At 35.4% G+C, this 25,841-nt stretch overlaps 1 protein-coding gene across 1 annotated transcript in view; it reads left to right on the top strand.

Annotated features, from left to right (window-relative positions):
- Positions 1–24,020, top strand: part of LOC107037930 (growth hormone secretagogue receptor type 1) — a 58,508-nt gene extending 34,488 nt beyond the window's left edge. The window contains exon 3 of the mRNA XM_015256765.1: positions 23,408–24,020. Coding sequence (XP_015112251.1) covers positions 23,408–24,020 — 613 coding nt within the window. The remainder of the gene's footprint in view (positions 1–23,407) is intronic.
- Positions 24,021–25,841: the final 1,821 nt, after the last annotated feature.

Below are 25,841 nucleotides of genomic sequence, written 5' to 3'. Positions count from 1 at the left end.
TTCAACTCCCTCATTCAATTACTTTCTAACACGAGGAGAACGTAAGATTCTCAAAATAGTCTAGAAAAGATCGTGTCTGGATGTTTTCCATTATTGACTGAGGCATTAGTCATTGTCTAGTCTACCCAATAGAGGTTCTATTGAACCTACGAAACGCATTCTTGTATCACCCACTCGTCTTCGTCAACGATTCCACTCAACGTAACAGACATGTCTATGGGCTTGGAAAGGCAGGGCATAGCCCTATCAATATTTATACAATAGAGCCATTCAACTAGTCACCTATCTTCGGCCTAGATTCCTTACAGTGTAAGCTACTTATACTGCCGTTGAATCATGAACTAATTCTGCAATTTTTCATCACTTCCAATTGGATTTTACAATTTGCTCCTCACAGGAAACCTCTACCGACAAGAAATTTTGTAATTTTCTAATTCCGACAAATGACAAAAAATCGGCCGCTCTCACGGCGTAACGAGGCGCTTTCCTTTTTTCTGCTTCCGGCTGGAAGCTTTATAATCATCCATTTTGACAATCTTCTAATTTCCATTGGAAATGATGTAGAATGCCACGAAACGTGAAGATATGATGTTTTTTTTTGAAAATGTATGTGTACGTCTGTATGCACTGAGAGAAAAATATAATTCTTCTGACTATATTCCATCACCATCGAATTATAGTCAAAAAGTCCTCAACATTTTTTCATGGGTTACGGTAACTATGGCCGGAGAAGTAATTACTACCATGGAATGTAGTCATTGCAACTATTTTATAGTTCTCCTCATGATAAATTTGTCGTGGTTACTTTTGAACTTTCGTTAGTTTAACTGCATTTTGATTTGCAAAAATTACGCTTGTGAAGTTACTATAATGTTATGTGCTGCATACAAAAAAAATCGTATCGTTCACCAAAATGCCTCAACTATTTTCTTATTGTAAATCGAACTTCAGATTTTTCTCTCAATGTGTATGTGCGGATTTTTCGTATTTTTATAAATCTTCACGAAAAAGAAGTAAAGTTCGAGCTAAAAATATGAAATTTTGTGGAATAATGGGCATTGGTTGGAAGTATATCTCTGCGAGATTGTAGCTCAATTATCCAAACCGTTTTTGAAATATAGCAATTCTTCGAGAATCAATGTATTCCTTATCATAATATCCATCAATTCGAGTTATCTTGTTTGTACACATACTTGTCCTTGTTACTTTACTTGACTAATTACTTTGCAAGAAATTGTCAACCGATCATCCAAACAATAGCACTCCGAAAGCCTCTGCCATTTCTACAAGACAAGGGCTGAACAACTTTTTCCAAAATCCTGAAACATGAGTTCACTCCTTAAGGAGGATTCTAATTAGAATCCACATTTTCAGATCATAAAATAGTTTGTGATATTTGAGCAACTACTGGACCAAATATGGCTGAAAATCCGCGCAAAAGTTAGCAATCATAGCTGGCACAAAAACAATTAAAATTATTCGCCTCCCAAAGTATTGTTAATATTGTCGGTGGAGAAAAGTTTGACAAAGAAAACTCTTTCTGGGGGCCATTCTGCGGCCATATCCAGCAATAGCTAACTCAGTTAGTCGAAAACGAGCAGCCAATATTTCGAGTGCGGAAAGTAATCCTCTTCAAGACCAAATTTATTCATCTACAATAATCATCAGACTACAATATGACAAATAAATATTTCAAGACAGATTAAATATTGCCACATGATAAAAATTGAAAACGAAATTAAAGCGAATGAGCAAAAGCTGAGAGACCCAAAGGCAGCCCAGCTACAGTGTGTAAAAAATTGTATTTCTAGAGCGGACAGTACTCCGCTGAGATAAGAGAAATTCCATCTGGAAGGAGAAACCTCGGAAAAATAGGAAGGACCCGAAAACACAGCAGCATCCCGGTCAACATTCACACAATCAAAAAACTAATACTCTGGCCCCATTGCAATCCCTCAGCCATCTTCTGAAACTGCAATGAACTGGGCAAACTCCAAAAACCTTCCAATACCTGAAGAAACCATCGTGATGGGTATTATAGTTAGACCTGGCTAAGATTCTCCCCGACTGAGATCCCCCACTGGGCCCGAGACTTCCAATGCTACTTACAATGCTAATTGTTTCTTGCTACCTTAATTTCATTTCATCCAATGAACTTATAGAATTGATAGATAGAATACGTTGCATTATAATCTGAGCCCAAACAATTCCCTAAGGGTAAATATGAGTAATTGATTGATTGTCCCGACTAACTAATGCAATTAAAAATTATACTGGAAAAATATTCATATTTGCAACTGTCCCGTTTTTCTAACAAATACTACTAATCATTTCGTTTCCTTACGGTATAGTGTAGAAACGATTGTAATTACCGTGATTATCGTTTGTTCACATAAATTCATAAAACCATAGAAAAATAAAAAGAACCCGAACGAAAATGAATGAAAAGTCGATGTTTTCGTACCTTTCTCTTATCATACATTTTTCCACTTCAACAGTGATTGTCACTAAAACTAAATCGATTGAAGATACATATAACTAACACAAGAGGTAAGAAATTTGATACCACAATAAGGCAGACCCGGTGTTGGTGTATGAACCCAGAGGGTCCTGATAACGATGGGGAAAAATAGAAAAAACAAAAACGACGCTAAACCCGTGTTGAAAAAATATGAGGAGACGGATGAGGCCAATAAGAATGATGACTATACTGTGCCATCTGTTTCAGTCTGATGATACTGGGATTGCTCCCTTTCCAGCCTCAAAATGTTCGCAGTCATTTGGTTGATCAAATAATTTTCCGCTTTTTTCATTATAAAAAAAAATTAGTTATGCAATTGGTTTTAGTAATTATCTAAATGCTATGACGAAATTCCATCGAAAAGAATGTCGTAATTGAAGTGCCAGCTGCCCCGAGGAGGTAATTCAATTTCTTTGATTATAATTACAGATGAGACTCGCGCCGTCTACATGTTGGTACTAACCACAGCTCTATTCGGTTTTCCACCATCAAATCAGCAATTCTTTTGTTGATTCCCCGGCGGGATCTCACCGATGATATAGTTCTCGCCAAGAAAGAATGATGATGACCTTGAGTGGTGGGGGAAATTGAGTCGAAGCTAAATTTGAAAGAGTGGGGGTAGCCAGCCAGCATCATTCTTTGGTGGCGAGGATTATACAACTAGGGTCAAAATCTCTCTTATATCCTTCCTTTACGGTCATTGTGGCAAAAAAAAATTATTTTCTGGTAAGATTCCCTTGAACGATTGAAACAATGTCATTCTTCAGAAGGCCTATGGATTAAAATGCCATGAAACTGACCCACTTCACCCTTGAGGATAATGAACCACGCGACTGAGAGAAAAAAAATAGTTTCCCTCAATTCACTTGGATTTACAGAAACAGATAAGGGAGAGATCTCCCTCTCGTAAGAAGTCTTTACCATTATTCTCCGAAAGATATTAGCTGATAGGTGGTTTCTTTTTGATGAGAAGATCATTACATTCAATGCTATTTTTTTTGTAATAAATAATAATAGCTAATACATTTTTCATTGCGATAGTAATGAGAAATAAAAGTTAAAAAAACAAATAATATTGCAATCAATAATGGTATATCAATAGAAAATTTCAATTTCTTTCCTCATGAATTTTGAAACCAAATTGATTTTCCATTATCATAGTAATGGATGACGGAAAAATAAGAATTCCAATTATTTTCATTGTAAATAATAGAAGCAAATCAATTTTTGTTAGCATAATAATGGGTAATGGAAAATAAGGAATTCCCATTCTTTTCATCATATATAATGAAACGAAATTTATTTTCCATTATCATAGTATTGCATAAAAATCTATCCTACCCCTCTAACCTACTCCAAACATCCCATCCAATAATATCCTGTGACGTCACAAGATGTGAAATGTGCAAAATATATTCTTTTTGTCACACTAAACATGAATGTCGTTATGCATTTATTCTCTATTTCAATTATCTCCGAGAATATTGAGGATCAAATGAAACACTTCGAAATTTGATATATTTCAACTGAATTTTTGTGATATGAAATTCCTTTTTTACTATTTAACATAATAATTTTCAATAAACGAAACAGTATAAAATACCGGCATGGTAAAATGATATTTAAGAATATCTGAAATGCTTCTTTTAAAATGCATTTTTATTATTGAAAAAAGTAGTTGAAATATTACTCAAATCATTTGAATTTTTACTATGTTACATCATAATTTTTTTCTACGATTTCAAATTTGAATTTATACTTTGGCGCATCTACATTTCACTTTACGAAACAGCACAAATGACCGCTATTTTTTCACCTTTATTATAATTTTTAGGATTATTTCTAACCCTTATTGATGACTCTGATTTGACTTTTCTTCTGGACCCTCACATTTGACCCTGGTAACTCTTAATTTCGATCTTTATTGAATTTGAACTTGATGTCTCACCCTCAGTTTGGACTATTATTTCTGGACCTTCATTCGGATTCTTATTCAATTTAACCTTTCCTTATGACCCTTGTGACTTTCAGTTTTGACCTTTGTTTCCGAACCTCATTTTTATGAGCCTTTTTTTTTACCCTCAAACTTGACTCATATTTTTTACTCTTACACTTGATCCTCGCGACTCTTAGTTTTGATCATTATTTCTGCTCTTAATTATGACCCGCATACCCAAACATCGTGACCCTTCATTTTGAGTCTTGTTTCTCCTTTCCTCATTTTTGATAATTATCCTTCTTTTTTTTGACCTACTTCAATGTCTCATATTAAAAATGACTATGGTCCCACAGTTGAAAATACTTTTTTGTTATTTCCATGCATCTCGGAAAATAATCCAAATAGCAACAAAATCCATACGTGCAAATATGTTAAGTATTGCAAGTAAAACATTTTTCATTTGAACTCCTTTTTCTTACCTTGAATATTTTTTGAAATCTCTGTTTCAACAATTGAATCGTTAATAACATTTTTAGGATCGTTTATTGTTGGCAAACTAACTTTCAACTTCGGATTCTACGCATCAAAACAGTATATTTCGTCATTTTCACCCACGAAGTTTTTGCTTGAAAAGAAAAATCTAAAAACGGCGGTGATTCCCTCATTGTGCAATTCTTAACTTAAGGGTTAAGGGAACATAGCGTGGGAAAAGCAGGGAATCTCTAAGACGATGCGCGAGAAGTGTTATAAAAACCCATTCATGCATCACAATGGTGATAAAGTTGACGAAAAGTCACGTGAGGGGGGTGAGATAAATTCGATTTCCCGTGTTCCATAAACTAACTTCTGGATTTTATCATCTCCATTTTTTACACACTCAATATCATATTGAGACAACAGTCGTGGAATGTGAACTATAAAGAATCTGTAGATTGTATTAGGGTGGGCAATAGTCAGAGAGAACTGGAAAAACTGAAATCATCCGGGGATTTAGGAGCCTTGACAAAGGGAAAAATTAGGGGATTCTGAAAATATTCATAAACTTCAAAACCCATGCTAGTAATGGGAAGAAAAAATGCATCTCATGAGGCTGCAATTCTCGGTGGCTCATCTACAAAGACACAAGGCTCAATACACATCATGCAGTTGAAATCTGCAAAGCCATTTGTCGTCCAATATTAGATTACGTTCATCTCATTCTCTGTATAACTGAGAGGGCGAATCTACGGAAAATGATAAACATACGACATTCAGAAAATCCACTTGACAGACAGATTCAAGGAATTGACGATGTCACTAGAAATTAGAGATAATGCCACTGAACGTTGGTGACAAAATCTGATTTTCAGAATTTTGCACTCACTGAATTTTACAATAATTGGAGATGAATTCCGGAAAATCAGTAACATCACCCTGAAAATCAAAACTTTTTTTTTATGTATGGAAGGCACTTTGAAATTTACGTCCCTTTGACTAACTCATGCAGAAATTCAAGCGGGAATACGGTTAAAACTGCTCACGCGCTCGAACCGAAAAACTTAAACGTAAATTGCGCTCAAAATCGCCGTAAATTATGATTACATAAACGTAATATATGACTTCGTAGTCCTAAATTACGCTTAAAGTTGCAGTCAATTATTAATGTTTTTTTTTCGTATTGTACATTTACTCATCCGTAATTATATACATCGATAATAGGTTTAACTAAAGCGATAGAAATGTGATAGTTTCGTACGGGAGGGTGGGGCAAAATGTAACGGCGGGGCAAAATCGAATGCGGAGCAAAATCGAACGGCAGGAAAAACGATTATAGAGCGAAATTCAGACAACTTTTTTTTCCACCTAATGTGAGCTCAAAAATGATAATTCGGGGTTAAGTCGGCGAGATCAGTTTACTCTGTAGTTTTCGTTATCTTGTAATCTAAGGAAGATAGGAGTATTTTGATGAAGATATTTTTTGTAGAGAATTTCAAAGGCTATGAAAAAGGTCATTATAATAATTTTGATAAATCGCGGTTAAGTCAGTGACAACAGTCCATTTTGCTGTTTTTGTTTAGTATTTTGTAATGTAAGGGAGATGAAAGAATTTTAATGAGAACCTTGGTTGTAAAGAATCTCAAGGGTTACAAAAAAGTTATTATAACAAGTGGTGTTGTCACTGGGCTATTGGTCGCTCGCTCCCATTACGAGTGCGTTGGTAGCGATTGTATTGATGTGGGTGTGGTAAAAGGTTTTCACATACAGAGTTGAATATCTCTGAGACTACTGGTCCGATTTCGCTCAACTCCTAAACTGTATTATCATAAAACCTAAAATCCTACCAAGTTTCAAGTTTTCAATAAAATTATTTTTTAAATTATGCGTACAAGCAATTCCAACGAAAAAAAATGAGAAATTGCTTTTGAATCGCATGTAGTATTGTTATTTTTGTTAATAAATGAGCAATACGCTTCCGAATGGTTATTTTGAACATGATTTCCTTCTATCACGTATAATTCATTGTTTATTTCATTTCATTAAATTAAATAAGATTTCTTTTCAACTAATTTTGTCAGATTTTCAACTTAGTTAAATGTTATCATCATCATTATTCTTATTATTCCTTCTATACAACCGATTGTCTTTTTTACCGTTGTATCTCTCCTCTCAACCCTTTGATAAAATGTTAAAAAAAAATTTTATTCATACATACTTGAATGAATTTGAAACATCACATTTGAAGAAACCATCAAAAAGCTCACTTTCAGGGAAATTCATGAAAAATTTGAAATTTTCAAAAATCATCATAAAAATCAATCAATATAGCTATCAATATAGCTAAATTTTTGCAAACTTTCAAAGAAATTAAAACAATGATTATTGCTATCGCCTTCATCTTCTAATCCGGTCAAAAGGAAATCCGAACGAATTTTTTATGCCGTCATTCAATGAATTTAGAACATTTTTTTTAGTTATCGTGTTACAACTACATTTTGAAAAGATTCGAAAATAAAAAAAATGAATCAATGAATTAAATGTCAATTAATGGCGATGAATAGGGCTTAGGTATACCTACATTTAAGGGAAAAAATGATTCAATTCCATCTATTCATTAACGAGAAATTGAAGAAAAAGTTTGTTACATACACACATACATACATACGAACGTACGAACACCGTCTAAAAAATGCATTTTCGAACTTTAGGGATCATAACGGGTCGATATAACCCATAAAATAGAAGAATTAAATTTGAACGATCACAATGCTTCCATTCGGAAGTAAAAATGGAAAAACGAGAATAAAACTACATTGCTTGTGGTGGGATATTTTTTGGTAACTAGGTATCATCATGGCGAGTATTTGAAAGAAAATCGAATCGGTCGAATGGTTCATGAGATGTTGGCAAAAAACGATTTTCAAGGAATCGCTATATCTCAGGAACCGCCCAACCAATCGAGCTGACATTTAGCACTGATTTGACTCTCCGCATCTTAGCCTTAATCATTTGCGAGTTATGGCAACAATTCTGGACATACGAACACACCTGACTACACATATACCTACATGCATATACAGAAATTCTTCATTTGTTTACGTTTCATGACATTTCTAGTCATTTTCACCCCCAAAATTAAGAACTCGAGAAAAAAAACACAATTACAAAGCTTTCAATCGGCAGCAAAACAAAAATGTCCTATAGTTTTTGGAAACCAAAATTCACTACTGTTCCGCTCTGCCCCGCGTTCCATTTTGCCTCGCCGTTCCATTTTGCCCCGCCCTCCCCTATCTGTTGTATAATTAAAGTAGATATGAGTAATTGAAATAACATTCCAATCCAGCGAAAAAAATTGTTGTTCATGAATTTGAATTAATTATCAATTGTTTAAAAATAAGGATTGTATATATCTGTTGTTGTTGATTGATTTATTCAATAGTCCATAGATACGTGCCAAAATGCTCCTGGAATACAAAAATTACTTCAATTCAAAATGAATCAGTTTTATGGTAAGGACATTCACAGTGTTTGTTGAATTTCGTGCATAGTAAAAGGAGTCTCCGGCTCGACTGCTGGCACGTCCGCTTAGCTCATCTCGTCTATCGCTCGGCTACGCATATCCTAAGACGCATTCATTGTAACATATGCCGAACTTATATGACAATTTTGACTCAGATTCTCCGGTGCCATCTGGAGGGATGGGCCGAAGGCGCGAATCTTATTCCGGAGGAACAGGCGGGATTCCAAAGGGGTAGAGGGTGTCAGGATAACGCGTTTGTTGTACAATCAGTTATTCAGTTCCACCCGCGATATCATGGTGCGGCGTTATATTCTATTTTTGTGGACTTTCGTCGCGCGTTCGACTCACTGCCTCACGGCACATTGTGACACAAACTGTTCGATTTTGGGGTCAGCGCGAGAATGCTAAACGTAATGATGAGTCTTTATGATGCAACTACGATGACGTCAAAGTTCTTAACGGTGACTATACCAGTGGACGATGGGAGTACTCCAGGGGGAGGTTTTGAGCCCTCTGCTTTTTCCTTATACATTGCTGACATCGTTGATTTCTTTAGGTCCAAAGGTCATGAGGGAATTTCACTGGATAACACTCGGGATTTGTTGATGGTTTTATACGCGGACGATCTTCTTACTGCTTCTGAAGTATCTGTTGAACTTGAAGATCTTGAGAACTTTACACCAATACTGTAATCACTGGGGCTACCTCGGGGTGACGTTTTTCCTCTTCTTCAATGGGGAATTTATCATAATCAATAGATCTAAACACACATGTGTTCAGTGGAATGCGAATCTGTAAAACATATTCTTCTAACATGCGAACCATACGCTCATTTAAAAAAAAATTCTTTCTCTGTCTACTTAGGGGCCCTGGCCCATAACTAATATCCCGAGTGGAAATTGCTTCAGGCCCACCTGAAGCACGATCAGAAATTGATCAGGTTTTTGTAAGGTTCGACTGATCTGGTGATTCCTGATGAAAATCTGACCAAGTTTTGATGCAGCAGATCGGATCCGAAAAACTACAGATGGGTTCAGATCAAGTTCTGATCAGGTAGACATGATCAGATGATGCCTGATGAGAACCTGACCAAATTCTGATCCAGCAGATCGGATCCGAAAAACTACAGGCGGGTTCAGATCAAGTTCTGATCAGGTAGACATGATCAGATGATGCCTGACGAAAACCTGACCAAGTTTTGATCCAGCACATCGGATCCGAAAAACTACAAGCGGANGGAAATTGCTTCAAGCTCACCTGAAGCACGATCAGAACTTGATTAGGTTTTTGTAACGTTCGACTGATCCGGTGATTCCTGGTGAGAACCTGACCAAATTTTGATCCAGCAGATCGCATCCGAAAAACTACGGGTGGATTCAGATCAAGTTTTGATCAGGTAGACATGATCAGATGATGCCTGATGAGAACCTGACCAAGTTTTGATCCAGTAGATCGGCTGCCTGACCCCAATTTGAGCAAATTCGGATTTGATGTCTTTGATCGGCATTTGAACGGAGTCAATTGAAGAGAAAATGATCAGACTCTGATCCGGTCCACCTGACATTAATTGTAATAAGTTTATCGGATAATTTAATTAACTATTATTATACTATTCAAATTAAGTTTTATCAATCATTATTTTCAATCTTTAAAAAGGATCATTATACTATAATTAAAATAAATTAAATTGAATTAAATGAAATTAAATTAAATTAATTTAATGAATTTGATTTAATTAATCAATTTAATTAACAGCCAGCCCTTCTCAAATGTACAGAAGGGAGGGATATGATGATGCCGTGAATACAGATTAGAGGAGTATCAAACTTACACGTAAATGATCTTAAGAAAAAAAATCACCAAATGTCTATTTATTTATTAGTGTTATTGTTATTATCATTATTATTATTCATTAATGAAATAAATAAAAATTTACTTAAACATATTTTATCTCTGAGAATACACACGCACATGCGCGACATCAGGAATAATCGTGAATTCAATGAATACCCCGATACAAATCATATAGGCAATGTACAGTTTACTCAATAGTAATAGCGCTATAGCGTAGTGGTTAGGGCATAGGATTAGCAATCATAGGGTCTCCGGTTCGATCCCCAGGTAAAATCGGTAAAAAAATAATAAGCTTTTTCAGAGCTCATAACAGTAGAGATTCATTAAGAGAGGCGGCCTACGGTGAAAGAATTGAATTATCTTTTGTTTTGGATTAATTATCATTGATAATTGTTATTGATACTGACAGACAGGTCATCCGGTTTTCATACAGTTGACTTGATCAAGTTCGGATCCATTCGTCTTGATCAAATCCGGATTGGTCAGAGGCGCAACATGTCTGATCAAGACCGGATCCGTCAACTTGATCAATACCTGATCAGTGGTCAGGTTTAACCTGACCGGAATTTCCATTCGGGATTACTCGACAGTCTGGACTCCTACGATATTAGCAGCGCCCGCAAGCTCTTCCATTTTATGTCAGTTAGTCGGAAGTTACACGAGTTTATTATCTCACAATTATTTACATACCTAGACATTTTAGTTACCCTTTTATCTTATGCCATACGAGAATCGACTGGTATGTGGATGGATTGGATCTGGTGTATGCAAAACTACGAAATTGAGTATGAAATGTTGGAGAACTATAAACTTTGTAAATTTTGTATATGGGTCCATGACTAAAAATTCCATTTAAAAACTACTCCGTCAAAAAAACCTCCAAAATAAAACGTGGCGGATAGGGCGGAGTTGTTTCGACGGCAGTTTTTTAGACGTGCTACCTTAAATATGACCCCATGTACAAGCTTACACGTGTGGACGAAACCAAAGCCAAGCCACATGGAGAGAAATATTCAGTAAAAATTACGGAACTCACAATTCACTCACCGATTACGGAATCGACTCAGAAAATTTAAGTGAAGGTATCGTAATTTTTCACAAGAGATTCAGATAACAATTACGGAACGCTCTGGAAAAATTTCGTGACAGTTCCGTAAAATTTCCTACAACCACATTTCGCTCCGGAATTACGAAAAAGATACGTCATTTTTATTGAATATTTCTCTCCGTGCACGGATTTTCATGGTCATTTCATGGCTTTTGATTCTCATTTGGTGGTCATTTGGTGGGTATTTGGAACTTGTCTATAGCCAAGGAGAGAGGGATAATGTTGGATCCCCGATTTCATCCCTGAGAATTGACCTCCATGTTGACCGTCAATAATAATTGGTCCTCAGTTTGACCCTTAAATTTGTACCCTTAAATTTTTACCTTTGTTTTAGCCCTTAAATTTTGACCTTCACATTTTGATCCTCAGATTTGTTTTAGAAGTTTAGATTATGATCCTTACATTTTGATCCTTATATTTTGACCCCTACATATTGACCCTTAAATTTTGACTCATATTTTGACTCGTGTATTTTGACCTTCATACTCTGACCCTCATATTTAGATCTGTTCTGATACTCTACGTTCTGACCCTTATACTTTGACGCATATTTTGACCCCGGAGACTGAATCTGATTTCTAACCCTTATTGCAAATCCTTATTTCTGATCCTCATTTGGACTTTTATTCCTGATCCCGGCAGTGATTTTTTTCCAAAATTGATGATTTTTTCACTGACTTTTTCTATAATAATTGCAGGGACAAATGTAAAAACACTCCAAATGTTCGAAGAACAGAAAAAATGGGAATCGGTCAGGAAGTTATTGATTCGCTCCATAATGGGTGAAACAGGAATTTTTCGCTCCCAATTCCATCAAAATATGTAGGGGCCAAAATAGAATAGTCAAAATATTAAGATTCAAAGACAAGGATCAGTATGTAAGAGTCAACACATAAAGTTAAAAAAACAAGCAGTATGACGGAAGCTATTTGACAGATCACTCATAACTGTTACTTTTTGTGTAAATTTTTTTTCTTCAATTTTAGTTTCTACCAATTCCATTGGTAGTATGCTTCCGAATGGAACTCGATCCATGTTTCTTACAAATGAAAACTTATTGGTTGGTATTTTTGAAGATGTTATGGCCAACAATACTCAAATTTCATTACCTTTTGATGTACCATAGACTCTGCCCTTTTTACGTATGGNCAATTCCATTGGTAGTATGCTTCCGAATGGAACTCGATCCATGTTTCTTACAAATGAAAACTTATTGGTTGGTATTTTTGAAGATGTTATGGCCAACAATACTCAAATTTCATTACCTTTTGATGTACCATAGACTCTGCCCTTTTTACGTATGGACATTTTTTCTTCCACCCATTAAAATAGAGAAGCAGCAACATTTTGAAATCTAGCTGAATAATATTATACCTTGAGAGCGGAGTTACTGTTTTGAAAAATTTCAATCATGACTTTTTTTTCGTTTCGTTCTTACGATTCTTCATATAATTCAGCAATTATTCTTTAAAATTACATAATGGGACTATAATTTCTTACTTTATTATTACATAATAATACTCTCTTTTAAACGTTCATTCTTCTGACTGTATTGTGACTCTCATCGCNACATTTTTTCTTCCACCCATTAAAATAGAGAAGCAGCAACATTTTGAAATCTAGCTGAATAATATTATACCTTGAGAGCGGAGTTACTGTTTTGAAAAATTTCAATCATGACTTTTTTTTCGTTTCGTTCTTACGATTCTTCATATAATTCAGCAATTATTCTTTAAAATTACATAATGGGACTATAATTTCTTACTTTATTATTACATAATAATACTCTCTTTTAAACGTTCATTCTTCTGACTGTATTGTGACTCTCATCGCGTTCGATCTGGCCATGAAAACTTATTTGCGATCCACTGTATACGCTCCATTCGAACTCGTCAAATTCATCGTCATCATAGACCCCAAACCAGTCGGTGAAGGTATTTTCCTTCTTCGGAATTGCATTCTTTATGTATATCAGCTATTCAAAGATATTCGATTATCATTAATTAACTTCAATTTTTTTTCTTTTCATGTCGGACCAACTCACTTTATAAAATGGATCATCGTATAACAATGCCACCATCATTTTTGTATCGTAGATTTTCACTTTATAATATTTCCGAGTTGTGTCATGATGTCCATTGAAGATGATCAAAGGAAGAAATATTGCAGCTTCATCTCTTCGCAATCCAACCTCACTTATTAGGGACTCATTAGGCCTCAGGCCTGTCACACTATTATAATTTTGGTCCGAATTATTATATTTTCTGTACATTTCCATGAAAAAATTCCATGGATAGTTTATTATCAATTCTCCGCCTATCGATGGTGCATTCCATTTGAGAAGAAAAAAAATTACATTTCAATTTTTATTGAAATTCAGTATTTCGCGTATTGCAATAGTATATTTATAACCTAACGAGGTAAAATGAAGGAGTCGTAGGCACATGCGGAATTACAAACTGAAGAGACTCCCCATGGAAGCAAATCCGCACGGAAACGCAAGATCGCAAGATCTTCCCGCCAGTTTGATTTGCTCGAGTCTGATTGGTTACCCGGTTGCGTCTCCGTATGGATTCTTGTCCATGGGCGGTCACCCTTAGGGTCCTTTATTTCACCTTCGAGCGTAGAGTGAAAATGAACAGTTAAATATAGATGCGTTGACCCTTTTCTTCTTACGAATCTTTGATAAATTGTTCTATCTCAGTAACTATTGAATATATTGACCTAACATTGGATATAGAAATGTTATTTGACAATCCTAACTAGTAGTTAATGTTTTAAAAGGTTTCTCTGATTTTAATCCATGTTATAGTTTTCAAGAGTGAATTCTGACGAAAAAAATACAAAAACGGTAATATCTTGAAAAGTTTTTAGAGAGGGGTATACATATTTTGGTTGATACAGATAGATGACATCAAGACGAACATTTTGAAAAAAAAAATTAAAATCGGTTGTGTAGTTTTTGAGATATTGAGCAAAACAGTTTCACATAAAAAGTTGAATATCTCCGAAACTACTAGTCCGATTTTGCTGATCCAAAATACCAAACTTTGTTATCACAAGACCTGAAATCCGACCAAGTTTGAAGTTTCTATCTCGATTATTTTTTAAGTTATCATGTTTACAAGCAATTTCAGCGAAAAAATGAAAAAACGAGAATAAAACCACATTGCTTGGGGTGTAATGGTCTTTTTTCCATTCATTTAGATAGGTATCATCACGACGAGTATTTTGAAAAAAAAAATCGAATCGGTCGAATGGTTCAGGAGATATCGCCAAAAAACGATTTTTGAGGAATTGCTGTATCTCAGGAACCGCACAACCGATCGAGTTGAAATTTAGCCCGGTTTTGAGCATCAATAGTACCAGATAGCAGCCAAAATTTTAAGTACTTTGCGCTAACCGTTCTCGAGTTATGGGGGCAATTGGCGACATACGCACACACATGACACAGACATACATACATACATACATACAGACATTTTTTGAAAACATCATTTTTTCACGTTTCATGATATTTCTAGGCATTTCCACCCAAAATTAGGAAATCGAAAAAAATTACAATTACATAGCTTCCATTCTGAAGCAATAAATATCAAAATATGACTCAAAAGTAGTGGTCACGCGGGAAGTGTGTGGCCCCGGCGGTCATCCAAGCTAAGCAGCGTTCAGTCTGCCCAGTACTTGGATGGGTGGGCGCTTAGGCACACCTAACCGCTTGGGACTACAGTCGCTAGGCACGAATGTAGGGAACCACTGTGCCCATTAAGTCACTGTGATCAATAGACACAGTGGAATCCCTGCATTATCGACCGGCTGCACGACTGAGGTTTTCCATGGTTTCCCTGGCAGTCCAATCCCGAATGGAGTGCAGTTGGGGATAAAGTAAGTCGGCCTATGGTAACGTAGAGAGGGAAGGGAACAAAATGTAAAAACCCGAGAGGGTATACATATGGAACGAAAAATAAAATATAAAGGTCACAATATTACAGTCAAAAAACAAAGGTGAAAATACAAGGGTCAAAATACAAGAATCAAAATGTAAGGGTCAAAATATAAGTGTCACAATTTAAGGGTACTAATCTAAGAGTCAAAATGTAAGGGTCAAATTATAAGAATCAAAATGTGATGGTCAAAATATAAGGGTCAAAACAAGGGTCAAAATTTAAGGACCAAACCAAAAGTCCAAAGTTAAGGATCAAAATTTAAGGGTGAAAGTGTAAGGGTCAAAATATAAGGGTCAAACTGAGGGCCAATTATTATTAAAGATCAAAATGAGAGCCAATTCTAAGGGGTCAAATCGGGCGTCATATATTATCCCTCCTCCCTTGGCTACGGACACGTCCCAAATCTTCACCAAATGACCACCAAATGATCATCAAAAGTCCTGAAATGACCGCCAAATGATCACCAAAAGCCATTAAATGACCATAAAAATCCGTGGCTTGGACGTGGTTTTGTTCATGCGTGTTCGGATTTCCCCCTTGCTATGGAAAGTTTTTCTACTGATAAGCAATAAGTCAATCACAAATAATAATATGACGAACTTATTTTTGTTCATTTTCACACTCAGGAGAATATTCCAAAATCATGTGTGGTGTTTCTCGAACAACAGCGGGTCGTACACAGAGAAAAAAATAGATTCTTGCTAAGAAATCGTTTTCTTGAGTGGAGAAATCATTTTTTTCGAAGCGTATTTCTCCAGGGGCATCATTTCCAGGTGAGCCGAGTCAGGTTTCAAGCATTACAATAATTGTTGAACTACAGAATGATTACGCTACATATAACCTTAAATGAATATCCTCAATTAAGTTAAGTGATCTTAGGCTCATCTAGCTACGGTGAACACATCATTAGTCCAATATTTCTATCGAAATGAGCGTGAAGATGCGATGATTTAAATTAGATATCAAAGGGGAAAACCTTCAGAATTGGATTTTACTTATATTAATCATGATAATTACGATTTTTGAATGAATAATCGTCCATAAATGTGAAAAGTCCCATATTCCTACGCTCGCTCATTTGTCCCCATGCACGTTTGATACATGTCCATATACTCGTCTCGTGATTTGAGTGATATGGAAAAGTTATATCCGCACTAATTTCATCGTGATTATCCTATTTTGTGATAAAACAACATTAAAAAATATCTCAAGGCACAAAATTATATTTGCATTGGACAGTCCAACCTTTTAAATCATTTTTTCATCTATTTAGTCCGTTACTAGTTGACAGGTGATTGCAAAACGAGTATAGGATCAATGCCATTTTCATTTTACCTATTCTTTTCAATTGCCGATATTTCAGTGAAATAACAGGATATTACTATAATTTGTGCCTTCTTATTAAATGTTCATCTATTTGAAACCACAGCCATGGGATTTTTAACCCTATTTTAGTATTATAACGGAGATATCAACATTTTAAAATTATGAGTTTCTCAACTTGCGGCTTAAAAATTCACTCTATTATAGTACGAGTTGATGTGAATGGAATTTTTCGCTCTTATTATTCAATAAATCACTCTTCATTGGTGTCTATAACTTTTATTGTTAACTAAAATAACGACTTCAATCATATTTCAATCTTAATACATTCTTGGGACTGTCAAAATGATTGAAATGTGATAGCTGGCAGCATCTGAACGAGCATAGGGACAGAGACGAGCATGTTCATTTACTTTATTTGTCTGTTTTTAAAAATTCTAGATATTCTTCGATAAAACCATTTAGAATAATTCTACATGTTAATAATTGTTAACGACATTCATTGGAGATCATATGCAGCATAATCATCCTAAAGTTCATAATTATACTATTTGAAACCTGACTTAGACCACTGAAAAATGACTGACCAGGAGAAGAGATAATTTCGCTGCTGAAAAAAATATATTAATAATTAATATTATAGTATATTTCGTAACGAGTGCAAAAAAGTGTTTTGTGGCGAGTGGGAGGTTTATATCACGAGCAGAAGGCGAGTGATATAATCCCACGAGCTAAAAAACATTTTTTCACGAGTTACGAACAATATTTTTCATCACAATGTGGCGGAAATTGGACTTTTAGGCACGCGGAGCGTGCCGAAAAGTTCACTTTTCGTCACAGCGTGAAGAAAATAATTTTTTGTTTTCTTAAAAAAATGATTTCTTGGCAAAAATAGTTTTTTTCCTCAGTGTACGAGTTTGATGTTTATTCGTGAAATCCAGCACACTTACCACTCACCTTTCTCAAGGAAACTCGTAACCCAGAACTGTACATTGCCATTTTTTATTGCAACCCACGCATCCATGCTCTCCCAAGTTCGCCAGATGTTTTCTCACTTTCCTTTTCTTTCATTTTTTTATTATTTGTAAAAAAAGTCATCTAAAGTGGATGGACAAACCCGGAAGAAACCTTTTCTCTGTTAACGTCTCCAGTTCCAGTTAAGATGATACGGAAACAGACAGATTCCGCCTCGAATTCCACTGTGGGAAACATCTTCCGAAGATGGCGAGTAAAAAAACCTAACGCTCAAATAATACGTCTACTATAAGTCTGTTACTGCTAAGTGTTACCTTTAGAATTCAACTTTTGAAAAAGATTTATAAAATGACTCTGGTGATTCGATGATAAATAATTCAAAATTTCATAAAATTTGTAGCGTGATTGAATGTAATGAATTGTATATTTACGTCGAATAAGAACCTGACAATCAAAAGTCCCTCCAGTCTCTGGAGTACCTGACAATGACCCGATTCTGCCNTTCACTTTCTTCCATTGAAATTAAATCATAGAAAAGGAACATATTGATATTTTTTCGTCATCTAAAAAAAAATCAGTTTTGAAATTTTTCAGAAAATTAAAAAATCGCTTTTTTTATTTTCTTGCTGACCATCTCTCCCTGCATGTTCCTTATTTCCTCTCAACGAAATCAGATTATGAGNTTCCATTATTTGAAAAAATATATCAATTTTAAAACTTTCCGGAGACATTCCCGAGTAGAAATTTCGTCAGGCAGACCTCTTGGCAGAGAAGGCCCTGCTCCGGTATCGATACGGTATACCTGATTACGGCATGCCAAATCAGAGCCTGAAGGGGACCATTGCATGTTCACCTTACCAATAAATTCCAAACTTTAAGCAGGCATGTCTGATAAGGGAAATTCCGGGGTTTTTTTCAGTCTGTTTTGATTGAACACGAGTGCTGGTAGAGTATAACGGATACCGCCAACTCGATCCGGCCATGATCAGGACCAGGTAAGGTATGCCGGGAAACGTTAAATTCGAAAATTCTATAAGTTCAATACGGCAAACCTGATCCGGCAATGATCAGGTCCGAATAAGGCATGCCGTACGGGACTTAGAAAAATTTTCACCAAACAAAGAGTCGGAGTGGAAATGGTAAAGGGGGGTGGGTCGGAGGGGAGGGGGGATGCTGATCAGGAAAATTGTACTATTTGATATTATTCTAGATTTAGTTCAATACTACAATTTTATTGGGAATATTATTGATATACTCAAAACAAACAATCATTTTCGAGAATGATACGGTGGTCGAGTGGATAGAGTGCAGAACTAATACACGGAGGGTCCTGAGTTCAAGTCCCGCTGTGGGTGATTTTTTTTTTTCTCGACCCACCTATTCTTGGGACCACTATTTATTTATTTATTATTCATTTTTGGCCCAATTTAATAATTCAGTTAGCAATTTATTAATTTGTAGCAAAGTCTATACCAGGTAAGGGCGAAACCAGGCCGCCTGCCACGGCCCTTATCAAGTTTAGAAATCAGGTCCTAATCATGCTTTACGTTACATTTCCTATCAGGGCCTGATGTAACCGTAACAGGGCCGAATCTTTTCTACGGCACAGCGGATCAGGGCCTGACCAGTCAAGTACTAAAATTTCTATTCAGGTTCAAAAATCGAAATTTTCACTTTCTTGCTGATCACGTATCTCTGTTTTTTTCACTTTCTTCCATTGAAATTAAATCATAGAAAAGGAACATATTGATATTTTTTCGTCATCTAAAAAAAAATCAGTTTTGAAATTTTTCAGAAAATTAAAAAATCGCTTTTTTTATTTTCTTGCTGACCATCTCTCCCTGCATGTTCCTTATTTCCTCTCAACGAAATCAGATTATGAGAACGAAAAATATTAATCTTCCTACATTATTGAAGGAAAAAAACTCAATTAGAAAATTTTTCGGAGACATTGCACAATTGATCTTTTTATTTTCTTGCTGATCATCTTACTTTGCATTTTCCTTATTCCGGTCGATTGAAATGAGATTAAAGAGATGAAAAATTTTCATATCCGTTGAAATTTAAAAGAAAATTGATACGTCTTGATTTAAGGAAAAAAAATATGATCAATTCCAAAATGTTATGGGTACATTGAAAAATGTCAACGGACAGACATTAGAAAGAGTAGGTGTTTATCTTAAAAGTAACGTATTCAGTCATGGTCAATTATACGTGGCATTGTCAAAAGTGAGGGCAAGTGAAAAATAACTGCAAGGAAAATTTGGAAAGAAAACAATAAAATAAATTAATATAACATAATAGAATCTAGCGACGGGCGCCAAGCACCCGTTCGCTAGTCATCTAATATACCAATAAAACTTAATATTTGTTATAGCTTTTACTTATCAGAAGAATCGAACGATGGCCTGATAATTTCCTGAGCAGGCTTACCCTGTTTGATTCGAATGATTTTCATTCAGGGGAACCTGACAATGACCGTGAACCTGATGATGACTATACCAAATGAGACTGCACTCGGAATCCTCCGATCATGCAATCATCGGTACCCCACATCAAGATTACCAGACCGAAAACTGATCGGGACCCGATCAACTTTACTTCGTAAGGACCCAACGTTCCCGTCCGGCGTACCCTTTCGGGACCTCACTTGAACCCGATAAAATTTCTACCCGACAAAATATCGAATGAATCAATCGAATAAAAAAGGAATTTGACTGATCAATCAAAATCATTTTTCATTTGAATTGTTTGCAAATTTACACAAAGCTATTACGCACCGGGACTAATCCCAAAGTTAATTATTATTGCTGATTCTCCCATCGATAGTTCCATTCCATTTAAACACGCACATCGCCGAATTGGGTTGTCCATTGGTTGACTTATCTCGTTATGAAATTCACGAACATTCAACGGCTCATTTAATAGTTTATTTTACAGAAATGAAATAAAGACCTTTAAAGTATCATTCATTTATTTCATTGATACGCAGAGTACAAATATTTTTTTCACTTTCTGTCTGATCCTTCATCCCAAAAAAACACTGGGAAATTTTGTTTTAATAATGATTTATGTGTTCAGAACACATCATAATTTACATTGACTTGAAATTGCAAAAAAATTGTCTCTTATTAAATATGAATTAATGAAATAATTAATCATCATAAGCGGCGTGCGGTCGGTGGAGAGGGGGGTCGACCAGTGGAATGCAGTCTCCAGAACTTCATGTAAAAATTTGAGCATTAGCTCAAGTCAAGGAGTATTAGCAAATTAAATTTGATGAATATTTAACATTGACGGAGAATCAAGCAAAATGGACTCTGGAATCATCATTATTTATTATATTCTACAAAATACATCAGACTGATAATACTTCACGCCACGCTTAAAATAATGAAACGCAGGACTAAAAACATATTTTTTACTTCATCATACATATTATTTACATATTATTTCATGTATATAATTTTTTATTGGCTCCAGTTTGAAATGATTGGTATCTTTGTCCAAGATATACCACACTGATAGGAAGGATTAGTTATTGTTAACGAATGGATTTGGTTCGACACTAGGATCTATTCGATCTCCCCAAATGTTCATTCGTTACTCTAAATTTCATGATTTTTTTGGTAAAATTTAATAAGCGGAAGTTGCCTGCACACACTTTGATGCACGTCAATTGCAAATCTATCTACACACGTGGGTTAACCTCGACTTGACTGAACATAAAGTTTGAAAATGCCTTTTCGCCAAGGTAAACGGTCAATTCCTTCTATAAAATGTCACCTTCAATTGTGGAGAAGTGGAGTTACTGAAATAAAGTTGGCAATAGAGAGATTTGGGAGGGAATTGGGGCTCAATTGAATCCTCCCATGTCAGGTATTGATTTTTTCACTAGAACAATATATAATATTTCAGTCTGCTTCTCGATTTTATTATGATTTATTAAAAAATTAGCATTTTCAAACTTTATGTTCGGTCAAGTCGAGGTTAATCCACGTGTGTAGATAGATTTAAAATTGGCGTACATCAAAGTGTGCGCAACCATCTTCCGGCTATTAAATTTTACCAAAAAAATCATGAAAATTGAAGTTTTTCGGGATTTTTTCAACTCATTTTGACTCAATTTGTTTTCGAAAACTAGACGTGCTAGAAAGATTTCTCAAAGGAAATTAAAAATCAGCATCAAAATATCTATAAGATGGGGTCAGTTTCGTTTTCGCGGTCGAATACGTCCGGATTTTGTCGAACCGTGTAGTTAACAAATGCATATTTGAGAAGCCTTGTTTGACTCGACTTTGACCTTTCAAGTGAACCATTCATTAACTATTAACGAATATTTATTAGCCATATTCGTTTGGAATACCTAAATGAATCATTCTACCAGCGCATTGACAGAAGACGTCTGTTTTCTTATTCCCTCGGATTCATGCAAATGATCCTGAAAATTCCCTGTTTTTCAGAGTTTCCACCAAAATTTCGAAAAATTACACTGATTACAAATTATTACTGCTTAACTTAATTCAATTACACATATGATAGTCATGTGATTACAGTGATACATCCGCGAATGACACCGCGATAACATCTGTGAATAGCTCCTTGCCATGAGCAAATGATATCTTCAAAAATCTATCCCGAAATTTCTTTACTTAACACTTTAACCATCAAATACAATATTTCTGTGTTTACAAATTTGCACACACATCTCCATAAACTGTCGAAATAACTTGAGCGAGCATAATCCTTGCGAAATGATATTACATCAATCCCTAAATAATTTGGGAGGGCACAATCCACGAAATGGTAATAAATTATTAATATTCAATGATTATTGAGTGATTAACCTTTCACGAATTTTTAATGGATAAAAAATGTATTCTTTGTATCATGTTGTTAAATTGAGTTGGGTGAACACAGTCAGTAAACAGAGTCCAATCGACACATTATTTACCCTTCCTGCTGTTCACATTTATAAAATTAAATTTCAGTTGCTGCAATAAAAAAAAAAATTCTGATTTCGAAGCGATTTGGTGAAGCATCAGTATTAGGATAAAGATAACAACACCGCAATTCTTTCCTTTCAAGAATAGATCAACTCTCACTCTGTATCCATAAGCTGAAAGCTTCTGGTGAGAATGCTCTTGCATATACTTTTTCCATATGCGATCCAGACACATCGTCATAAATTGAAAATAAACCACTGGCCCCTCTGTTAACATTTGCGATTTTTATTCACGCAATGCTGACAGATTTTTTCATCCTTTCATCAATCATCTACAGCACCCATCGCCCTTTGCTTTAATCTTAAGAAAAATATCCTGCCTTTCACCCATATTTATGATGTGTTATTTTAGTATTGAGTGTATATTATTTTTCGTTTCAAAATATTTAGTTGGTTGCAGTTTAATAGTCTTGGTTCTTCCTCATTCAACTCTCGCTTTTATTATCACACGTTATTTTTATATGCATGGAATAATCGAGTCGATGATCAGAAGACGAAAGCTATACGAATCCTATTACCACCAAGTAGTGACACCTTGTGAATAATTCGATTTTGTAGAATATATTCCTGCATGTTTATGTCAATGTTCGTTGTACCCACATGAGACAAAGTTGAAAGAAGAATCATAATCCTACTCAAATTATTGAACTGCAGCCAAAGAAAATTTTCATTCTCAATAATAGCGAATAACACGTATAAAATCTCTATTTAAACAATCTCAATTCTGGTTGATTGCAGTCCAATGATCTGGGTACCCAAGTATGCAAAAATGGGTCCGAATGGAACAGTAACCCGCGAGGAGGCGAACGAAGTGTCAAGCATTCCAGTCTGCCTAATGCAGGCGACAACTACGTCCATCACAATTTTTATTCTTCTCCTGACAACTTTCTTTTTTTTCGTACCCCTTATAATTCTACTGATGCTGTACTCTATTGTGGTGAAGCACCTGATCAATGACTCATCAACATCAACGGCAGAGTCTTATCACATAAAAGCAAGGAGACAAGTGGTGTTGATGCTTTTAACAGTGGTGTTCAGTTTCTTTATTTGTTTAGCACCATTCAAAATTTTTACTTTTTACATTGTCCTAGCACCGACTGAGGAGGTCGATGCCATTGATCTTGATATATACTTCAATGTTCTTTACTTCAGTCGAGTGATGTTTTATTTGAATAGCGCCGTTAATCCAATATTGTATAATCTTATGAGTAGTAGATTCAGACTGGGTTTCTTAAAACTCTGCGGATTGAAAAGAAGATGGGGAACTGAGCGAAGTACGACGAGGAACACTTTAACTACGAGACTATCCCGGAGGATTATTATTAGTGATCAGCGGGAGAATTTCTTATGACAATTGCTCCATCGTTTTATGAAAAGTGTGCATAGTTTTGGTATAATTTATAAGTCGCTTGTTTGATAAAGTTTTTCCCATATTTCTTTGCACATTATTACGAAGAGACAATTTTACTGAAATGGACGAACATTCTCCAAATTGAACTAGTACTTTTTTTTCATTACCTCTTACCCTCGTGCAATGCCCTGTGGGGATAATATTCACGATTCTAGTAATATGCCAATGAAATAATTTTTTTGATATTTAATCTAGTTTAATTTTTAATTTGTTCTATTTATTGTAATCACATTCTTTGGATGAGTCGGAAAAAAATGAATCTCCGATGATTTCACATGAAAGAGTTTCAGAATGAAAATTGCATGTCACTGCCAATATGAGCTTAGATATTACCGTGCAGAACGTCAATGTTGTCTTATTGTGAATGATAATTTATTTACTAATATAGCAGTATCTATTCTAGACTTTCTATATTTTCGATTTTATGTGCAATAAATAATTTTATAACAATAATTCGCATGTGTAAAGAGAGTTTCTTCCGTATTTATAGGAGATAGTGGGAAAAACTGACAGGGGGCAGAAAATACAATCAATTAAATGGAGAAATCGGAGGAGCCGTGATAGAGTTATTTCTGTACAAATCAAATTCTTCATTCCTTAATTATTAGGTTGACCTCACACTCAGCTGATTAACAAATTCGAAATTTCATTTTTAATGGAAAAACTTTATTACATTCTTTTGCGATTACATAACGAAATTTTCCATTCCTGGCCTTCCCGTCTCGCCATCCCATTCTATCTCACTCTCCTCTGATGGAGGATGTACCTCACAGGAATTGAATTAATGAATTCGATTTCAATTTTCAGCCCAATTCTACCCATCACGAGTTATGTACAGGAGAACAATGGGAATGGCGAACGATTTCCAAGTTGCGGTACGTCAGCAACAACCACTTGGGCAAAGAGTTTCTTCATAACAACAACGGTGATATTCTTCGTAGTTCCAGTATTAATTTTAATGATATTGTACACAATAATAGCCCAACATTTGATGGCAAATCCAGCAATTAGTCGCGGACCAGCAAATAATTTGCTAAAATACAGGAAACAGGTGGTAGTGATGCTTGGTACAGTTGTACTATGTTTCTTCATCTGTCTACTCCCCTTCCGGGCATTCACACTTTGGATTCTGATTGCTCCATCTCCGTCAATAGTTTCGGTCGGTATTGAACCTTTCTACAGCTTGTTATACTTCTGCCGAGTAATGCTGTACTTGAATTCAGCTATCAACCCAATTTTGTACAATCTCATGTCTACTAAGTTTCGTGAGGGATTTCTGAGGCTTTGGGGACTGGGAAGAAATAGGAACAAGGAGAGTATAACATCGACAAGAACTAAAACGACTGCAACTACAAGCAGCAATAATTCGTCAGATTGGAGAAGACAAAGCAGTAATAAAAGTTGTGGCACCAAGGTTACTAATGACTCAATGAAGCAATTCACTTTGCCGATTCTCACGACTGTTGGTATCTGTAAGAAAGAGATAGAGAGCTATGTGTAGCTTTTTCAATAGGGAACTATCATGAAAGGGCGTATGAATGGCCAAACATCAGCGAATGATATGGTAAGATCTGTAGTAATGAATTAAAAATTACTTTTTGAGACCAATTTTTCGACCATGAAATCACGAGTTCCGAGTGTTACTATTGGAATGAGAAGTCAAGGTCTCTCTGTATGAATGGCTCTACCCGTCAAAAAAAAATTTATAGAAAGAAGAAGAACATTGACTAGGAAATTCGACTCGATTGCTGTAGAAATTCT

This window comes from Diachasma alloeum, unplaced genomic scaffold, assembly GCF_001412515.2.
Source record: "Diachasma alloeum isolate Michigan unplaced genomic scaffold, Dall2.0 Dall_scaffold_00272, whole genome shotgun sequence".
NCBI lineage: Eukaryota > Metazoa > Arthropoda > Insecta > Hymenoptera > Braconidae > Diachasma > Diachasma alloeum.
The sequence above is the reverse complement of the archived record's forward strand: the minus strand, read 5'-3'. Positions and strand labels throughout refer to the sequence as shown.